At 39.9% G+C, this 8,570-nt stretch overlaps 1 protein-coding gene across 1 annotated transcript; it reads right to left on the minus strand.

Annotated features, from left to right (window-relative positions):
- Positions 1-4,236: 4,236 nt before the first annotated feature.
- On the minus strand, positions 4,237-7,754 carry cnga1a (cyclic nucleotide gated channel subunit alpha 1a). Its single transcript, XM_078271237.1, is given in 8 exon segments — positions 4,237-5,178; positions 5,269-5,879; positions 6,490-6,596; positions 6,948-7,052; positions 7,141-7,242; positions 7,335-7,369; positions 7,487-7,553; positions 7,660-7,754. Coding segments are annotated over 8 exon segments (2,064 nt in total).
- Between the last annotated feature and the right edge of the window lie 816 nt (positions 7,755-8,570).

The raw sequence follows: 8,570 nt of genomic DNA on the forward strand, positions 1-8,570 counted from the left end.
CCGGGGCCAGTTCTAGCCTGCTATATTAGGGTGGGCTGGTAGAAAAAATGGGTGGGCAACTTGGGCGGATGGTAGCACATAGGTTAGAGAAGTGCATTATTAACTGTGTTCTATTTATTCTGAGTGACAAATTGCGTTCCTTCATGTTTTAAACATGCATGAATGACAATAAACTATCTATCTATAATAAACCAACAATCGTTCGAATAGCCAATACATGATATCACTTATTTCTCTGTGGCATAGCCCTTCATTGTTGTCTATTAAAACTATTAAAAATAAATGAGCCACACTGTTGCACTGGGTGTCATGTCTCTTCAATATGAAAACAAAACACGAACTGTAGTTTATAAGGTTTTCTCAAATCTACTGCAGCCAACTGTTTTAGAAAATTATTCAAGCCTTTTATAAAATTAAAGTATATACTCATAACATTTTAAAGCTTTAAATCAGTAGGAATCAATGGATTTGGGGCTAAGAGCCATATGCAGTTGGAAAGTTTTATAAGATGGACTATGCACACTGTTGTTTTTGGTCTTTTCATGGGATGTGTTGCCAAAAACAAAGATATAAAATAATGCCAGCTTTGTCCTTCAAGACACATACCATCTACAGAAGCTGCAGCTGAAATAATTCACTGCTTCTAATTAATTCACTAGTGATCAGGTACTGTATTTTGATTATTATGGCCATTCATTTGATGAGTTTCATTGAGAGCACAGTCATTGCTAACACGGTGGATAAATTCATAATGAAGTAAGTTTAGCAGCAAGAAATGCAGCTTTACTGCTTTGCAACATGCCTTTAACTTATAGCTTATATAAAATAAGACCCTTCTATTGTCGTTTAACTAATACTGGTCAATACAATCAGGACCCTCCGGCTTCAAATCTCATGAAGAAATATCTCTACTGGAAAATCAGCCTTAGAGGCAGCAAATTCTCCATGATAAATGACATGCACTCATAACCTTCACTGTGCCAGGTCTGCAAAGACATTTTCACACATAGGCTATAGCAATTCAGTTCATGACAACATAGAGTATGTGGCATTAATATTTATACAACGTAGAGTGTACCAGATAAAGGCAAAGGACTCAAAGCTACCCCTGGTGATGGGAAAAGAAGAAACCTGTTGCACAAAAATAAACAATCTCTACAATTAAAATGTATTTGGAATTAAATGTGTCACTATATGTTAAGATTCACACAATTGCAAACTCTACATATTAATAGTCTTGCATTGCCAGACCTTCCTCCACAGCGCTGCGGAGGAGGGTCTGGCGAGTCCACACAGCATTCCAGGATGGGAGAAAAATGTGCTCTGGTTTATTGGCACTTCTTTAAACCAATCACAATCGTTTTGGGTAGCGCTAAGCCGCTTTGCCGCTGCAAAATAGCCTCGGGAGGGCAACAGAAAACTCAGACTGTACAGATAGTCTAGCTAGCTGTCTGGATTTACCCTGCAGAGATCTGAGGGACAGACTCCTCATAAATCGACTGGAATGCCAACACAAAGAAAGCAGGAGGTAACGGACATCCGGCCGAAAAGAAGGACTTCCGGGGGAATTTCCGGAAGCAACGGAGCAATCTGGAATTGGAACATCGTGGATATAGACTAACATATTATTGAAACAATGCAGCTCTCCCTCCCCCCTCTCTTTCGAAAAGGCAATGCATGCCAATAGGAACGCTCTGCTCTCTCTCTCTGAAATAACCTATGAGTGACCAAAGGCTCCCATAATGGGATAGATTTTCTAAAGCCTGAAAACAGCCATAAATAGGTGCAGTCTAGTTTTCTCTCAGACCACTTGAATTACAATATGCTGAAAGATTATTACGGAATTTATTTGATGCCAAAGATAAAGTACTAGAGCTTTAAGGTTAGGTTTAATACAGAAAAAAGTAAACACTTACTTGACACACAACAGGTTTATTAACATTTACCCAAAACCACAATTTTTCCCTAATCTTAACCAAAGTGCTTTTGTTGCCTAACCAAACTGGACTCAGGATGCAAACCCCCTGTCACTGAAATCAACGAACCCAGCATTCCCCTTTTGCATGGTTACACTGTTACAATGAACTGTAAAGCATTGCTCTGATGACATGTTGCTGGCTGCTGTACTACTAATATTTTCAAATAGTTTTGGGTCCTCTATTCCCATTACTAATTCTGCTAAATTTGTTTACTGATTTCTTGAAGCTCTGAACTCCGAAAGTCTTCTTTTTACCCTTTAATAACATTTTTGTGAATGAAACTGCCCACAAATAGAGCAGAACAGAATGCCTTACATGGCACATTTATGGGGCTATATTGCTACCATGTGCAGTAACCATCTCTTCATTAATTAACGCAAATACATTGTTCTCCTCCCACAATGCACCACACTGACAATTATAAAGTCAAAGAAAATGACAAAAGCAGGCAAGGTGATGCATACAGCTCCCCTAAGAATGGCACCAATTCACCAACATCTCTGTCTTACTCATTCAGCTGTGCCAGATATCACTAATTGGTAGAATGTTCTTCTTTGTCACGCTTTATCAATAATTTGATTAATGCATTAGAGCTTGTGAATATGACTCTGTTCTGGTGCCATGCACCTAGTCATCAGTGTTGCGAGACAATCACAATAGATCAATAATCACATGCTTAACTGCTTTCACACTCTTATTAAGAGGAGAGTGTAAGTGGTGTTTATTTGTGTTCTTTTAGACATCTGGCTTTGAGTGGAACCAGTTCAGTTCTGTTCATAAGTGCAGCCTGTTCTCATGAACCACTCGTTCAAAATGCTACGAAAAGTTAAGCACTGTAATTCGTAAGCATTCCACGCTTTTTTTGCTGTATGCACCACATTGACGGCCAACGCATAAAAACACGGCTGGTGGTCGGGGAGGATGGGTGGGCGTTAAAACACAGGACTTTCAAGCCAGGGAGCGGAGTTTGCTTGGGAGTGTTTAAATCCAAACCACAATCTTTTTCCTAATCTTAATTAGTCGTTTTGGTGCCTAATCTTAACTTTTGTCGCGGCAAAATGGTCCTATTTTGTGGACTAAATTTAACAGTATTCTCTGCCGAAACGAGCAGCAGCTCACGGTGCTCTGAACCCGGCTCAAAGTCACCCATTTTCGGCACATCTACTAACTGCAGCTGATACGACCGAGCTGTGACGGAGGTCCGTATCCCGCGTCGCAAAGCTTTGTAGCGGCTTAAACAACTGCCACACGGCGTCATGGAGCTCGTAGCCAGCCGGCGTCACGCAACCAGCCGGCGTCACGTGACCAGCCGGCGGACTCCTAATTTCGCAGGATATTATACGTTTTGGTGTGCATACATTTTTGTACAATATCATACGGACCCGTTCATGAGAATGCGTTGACAAGTGACGTGTTGTGGTGATGTGTGTACATATAAAGCCCTGACGAGTGGGGAAGATTTGTGGGCTTTTGATATGAAAACTGATTTTTCTTTTGCGTCTTGTGCCATATACACAAGACACACATACACACATTTGAATGGTAATCTCCAACATGCGCAGTTATTTCTGTTTCTCCACTGAATGAAAACCTCTGCCTAGAAGTACAAACACTTCACTTTTATTGTTGATATTTTATAGGTTTATACACTGTAGATCAAAACCAAAAATCAGACAATGTCTTGTTTGGGCTGCTTGTCATGTTTCAGAAGCAAGTTTGCAATTCCACCAAGGAGTGATTTCCTCTCTAGACTGACAGAGTGTTTCATTCAAATAACTGTTTGTAACCAATGGGTTAGACCAGTGGTTCCCAAACTGGGGGTCGACACCACTCAATGGGTACCAAGAAAAATTCACTAGTCACCATGCAGATAATTCTACTCAACAACAGAAGTATGTTGTTTTTTCAGATTTTCTATTTTCCTTTGAAATACTGGAAACGTTCACCTCTTCAGGCCTCTTAAAATCCTTTCCAACAACCATCTGAGTAAACCTCACTCTCGGTTGAACTGCTCACAATTTATGTCCAACCTGTAAAGATGGATCACAAGCAGACATTAATTTATTTTAAAGGTTGGAAACCACTGGGTTAGACTATTGTGACAGTCTTTTCAACAACTTGTCCAAGTCCCCCCCTGACAAATATCTGAGTCATTTAAGTAGCATGTCCAGTAAGAAAGTGAATAAAGATAAATTTGTGATAAAGATTATACTGTGGTTAATTAGAAAGGTGCTTAGTGTTAACAGAAACAATGGGTTTATTTTTCCTCCTCTTCTGTTGCCTCTTTAACCTTTTCTTCTTCATCTTTTGCTTTGTCTTTTTCCTCTTCCTTCTCTTCCCCTTCACCTTCTTCTTCAACTTCCTTCATCTCCTTGCCTTTTTCCTCTTCTTTTTTCTCCCCTTCCACCGTTTTGTCTTCCTTTTTCCCCTCTTCTTCCTCCTCATCCTCGTCTTCCACCTCTTCTCCTGTTAGGTGTTCCAGATCTGCAATGCGATGTCTCAGAGCCTTGTCAGTGTTCTTGTAATTTCCCAGAACCTTCTTCAGCTTGAATTGCATTAGCTCCAACGTGTTGTACAATTTGTTAACCTTCTCCTCCAACTCCTTGGTCTCGGGTATGATGTTAGCTGGATCCAAATCTATCAAACCATCTTTCATCAGGATCTCCCGCCCTTTGTCCTCCAGCATGCCTTTGGCATCCGGATACTCTACCAGTGACTCCATCAGGTCATCCTTGGACAGGCAGAAGAGGTCTGAGTATCCAATGCTACGGATGTTGGCTGTTCGCCGATTGCCTGCTTTGCTGCCTTTAATATTAAGAATACTGATCTCACCAAAGTAGCTTCCGCTTCCCAACACAACAAACTGTGTGACACCATCATCAGCAACAACTGCAAGTTGTCCATCTTTGATGATGTACATCTCACGGCCAATATCGCCCTTTTTGCAGATATAGTCTCCTGGACTGAAAACCTGCGCCTTCAGCTTGAGCACCAGCTCGATCAGCAGGCCTGCCTCGCAGTCTGCAAAAATACGAACTTTCTTGAGTGTCTCCATGTGGACCTGGATGCCGATCTCAGCCTTTAGCTTGTCTGGAAGATACCTCATCACCTCTCTTTCATCTTGAGCCCTGCCACTATTCCACAGATACTCAAACCACTTGATGACGCGCAACTCAAGGTCCTTGCTGACCTTTCGGACCTACAAATGAATGGAAAACACAAACATTCAACATATAATCAAAGAACAGATTATTTTGCTCTCTTAAGTGACAAAAAGAGGTCCATCTACCTGCATGTACTGCTTGATGTTGTCAATCCGGGACTGAAACTGAGCTTGGGCAGCATTCATATTGGAGATCATGGTGGCAATGTTTCCTACAATGGTGGCAAAGATCAAGACCCCCACTAAAAAGTCAATCACGTGGAAGAAAAATTCTGAGTCCAGGGCCGGTGGTGGAGTTTCTCCGATGGTAGTCAGGGTAAGTGTGGACCAGTAGAGGCTGAATGAATACTTCCTGCCAAACTCCCCAAACGCAGGCTTGTCAGGATCATCCAGAGCCGGGTAAACCCAGTCGTCAGCACCAAAACCAATGTATTTGGAGAAGGAGAAGTAGAAGCAAGCATTCCAGTGGATGATAATGAGGATGTACATGATCAAGTTACCGATGCGGAAGATGTTGGGGTAGTTGGTTTTAGTCTCCGTCCTCGTGAAGAACTCCATCATGCGGCCAATTCTCAGCAGCTTGTTGATGCGAATTTCTGGGTAGTTGAGGCCGAGGAAGAAATAGAGGAAGTCAGTGGGCAGCATGGAGATAAAATCGAGATGAAACTGGTAGGTGGCGATGTAGCGATCAACTAGCAGCTTCTTATCTTTTATCATCAGGCCTTGCTCCAGGTAACCTGCATTCAAAAAGGTAGAAAGTTTAACGACACAATATGTACAAGGGTTTTCTTCATGAGTGCCTGTAAAAGTCCTAGGGGAAGGTTGGAATTAAATCAAAAGTAATATTGTAATAATTGCCCCTTGATTGCACACACATGATCATTTGCTTTTTTTTTTCCAATGGAGTTTTGTCTTGGACAAAAGGCTGCCACATAAAAATACATATATGATACATACATGGACAGAAAATACATAAAGTACATACAATACATTGTGCAAATACATTTCACCCTCCCTTAAACCTTATGGCCTGAGTTTAGAAGATATACTAATATAGAGATGAACGAGGTTTTATATCTGTTGAGGTATCTTTTATGCTTAATTGGGACCCTATAACATCGACCTGATGGAAGCATCTCATATTGAGAGTGTAGGACGTGTGAGGGGTCACCAGGAATTTTCCATTACATTAGTAAGGGATCTTTGCAGTATGAACAGTAGCTGCTCATAATTTCATCAGTGTACAATACATGTGGGTATGTGAGTGTTGTTTTAAGACAGACTTGGAAAACAATGTGCTATTTTCCTTTAACAGATTTTGATTGGGAGGCTCAGGTCAGCTTTCACCTGTTCGGGTCCTGATGAACATATCAGCCAGGTAGATGAAGTCTGAAGTGTAGTCCAGAATAACCCAGTACATGATGTAGTCATGCTGCAGCTCCTCAAAGCAAGCCCTGTTTGTAGGAGAAGACCACCAGTGATGAGTGTGTTTTTTAATTTAATAGTGTTGCACCTTCCCCACTATATCCTATTGTGCTACAGCTGCAGCTGATGTGGTGCAAAAGTCACTAGTCTCAAGCTAAAGCATTTATTATTGCAGTGTATTCAAATTAAATTAAAGAACCTGCTACCAGCTTTTGAAAGAACAAGACTATTTCTCTGCACAAAGTCAGCTCGCTGCTAAAATTGCAATAATAACTATTTTAAAAAAGCTACATGTAGACGACGATAGTACTTGATGGATCTGAATGGAATCATATGACCATTTGACCTGCAGGGAAATTGCATTGTTGAAAAAAAGTCACCTGGCTATGATCATAGTCCAGTTGTACATGACTGGTAGTGTGATGATGAACAGCCAGTTGTAATACAAATTCCCAGCAGGATTAATGACAAATATTTCTTTAGGCCTGCAAAAAGAGAGATGGAAAGTTTAACTTAAATATCTAAAAGTAGAAAAAGGTGCCTTGAGGAAGTGACTCTGAATGATGCACTTACTTATCTTTGTCCTTTTCCTTTTCTTTTTCCTTCTCCTTTTCCTTCTCTTCTTTTTCTTTTGCCTCCTTTTCTTCCTTTTCCTTCTTCTCCTTCTTTTTGTTTCTGTAACACACATCAATACATTGGAGAATACCGAGCAACAAATATTCTTTTAAAGCAAAATTTGCTAAAAGGTTTGTAATCAACACAATTACTCTTTATTCTCCTTCTTCTCCTTTTTCCTTTTTTTCTTTTTCTCCCTGGAAAAGGATTAATTAACACATTTAATTACTGAAATGACTCGTACTTCAAAGAGAAACTTTCTCTTTTTCAAGGGCTTTATATCTTTGTGACTCCACAATCGTACTTACTCTTCATTGTTATTGCTGTTATTCATATTGAGCAGGCGGTGACGATTTGATTCAGGCGCACTTCTGGAAGCAACACAGCATGTTACACATAAAGTTAATTAACTGTCTTACTTTTTTCATGAATGTATTGTAAGCTCTTTGAATAATTTGAAATGTGTCTTTTGCTGACAGGTCATCCTCGCTGGACTCATCACTGTCTGTGGAGAGCTGTGGTACAGTGTGAGGTGGCACAGTGAGGCGGGGGAGGGTGGTTGAAGTGGTCATAGCTGCAGATCTGCAGTTTACCCTGGAAAAAGAAATCACACATGGAGAGGTTAAATACTCTCACATACAAAATTGGTATCTGAAACTATTACTTGATTATTTGATTATCCCATAGACAGAAAATTAGTCAACAACAATTTTAATAATTTAATATTCAAAATTACTTGATTATCATTCAAGTAATTGTAAAGCAAAAAATGGCAAAAATAATTGCTGGCAATTGCTACCAGTACCAGCATCTCAAATGTGAATATTTTGGGGTTTTCTAAATCTTCAATGGTAAACTGAATATCTTTTAAACTTTTGGACAAAACAAGACATTTGAGGACATTGTCTCGATCTCTGTGAACTTGTAATGGAGAGTTTTGACTATTTTCTGACATTTTATAAACTAAACAATTAAGAAAAATAATCTGCAAAAGATGCATCCCTAGATACTTCTTACCATTGGTGTTGATGCACGTTTAGAGTCAGAAGTGTAAGAAGAACAAGCACCAAAATTGTGTTTCCAGTTGCATAACAACAAAAGGTGTTGTGTTCTCAAAACCTCTCATACAATCGTGCTATAACAAAAGTCTGCTCGCTAAAGAGATCAGAAAGGAAAACAACCTTTTTCAAATCATTAGTTCAGAACCACTGTCATTTAATGGTGATACACAAAACATAAAATAAATTAGCAAAATATCATCCACATCACATCTATTTCCTTGGCCAGACATCTTAAATACTGCAAAATAGTTTCTGTGAAAATAACCAGAATTCATTTGCAGTCCGCAACGATTCGGTTCCATGCTCAACTTACCTTTTCCACTTGTT

The sequence above is a fragment of the Sander vitreus genome, chromosome 2 (assembly GCF_031162955.1).
Source record: "Sander vitreus isolate 19-12246 chromosome 2, sanVit1, whole genome shotgun sequence".
In the NCBI taxonomy this organism is placed as follows: domain Eukaryota; kingdom Metazoa; phylum Chordata; class Actinopteri; order Perciformes; family Percidae; genus Sander; species Sander vitreus.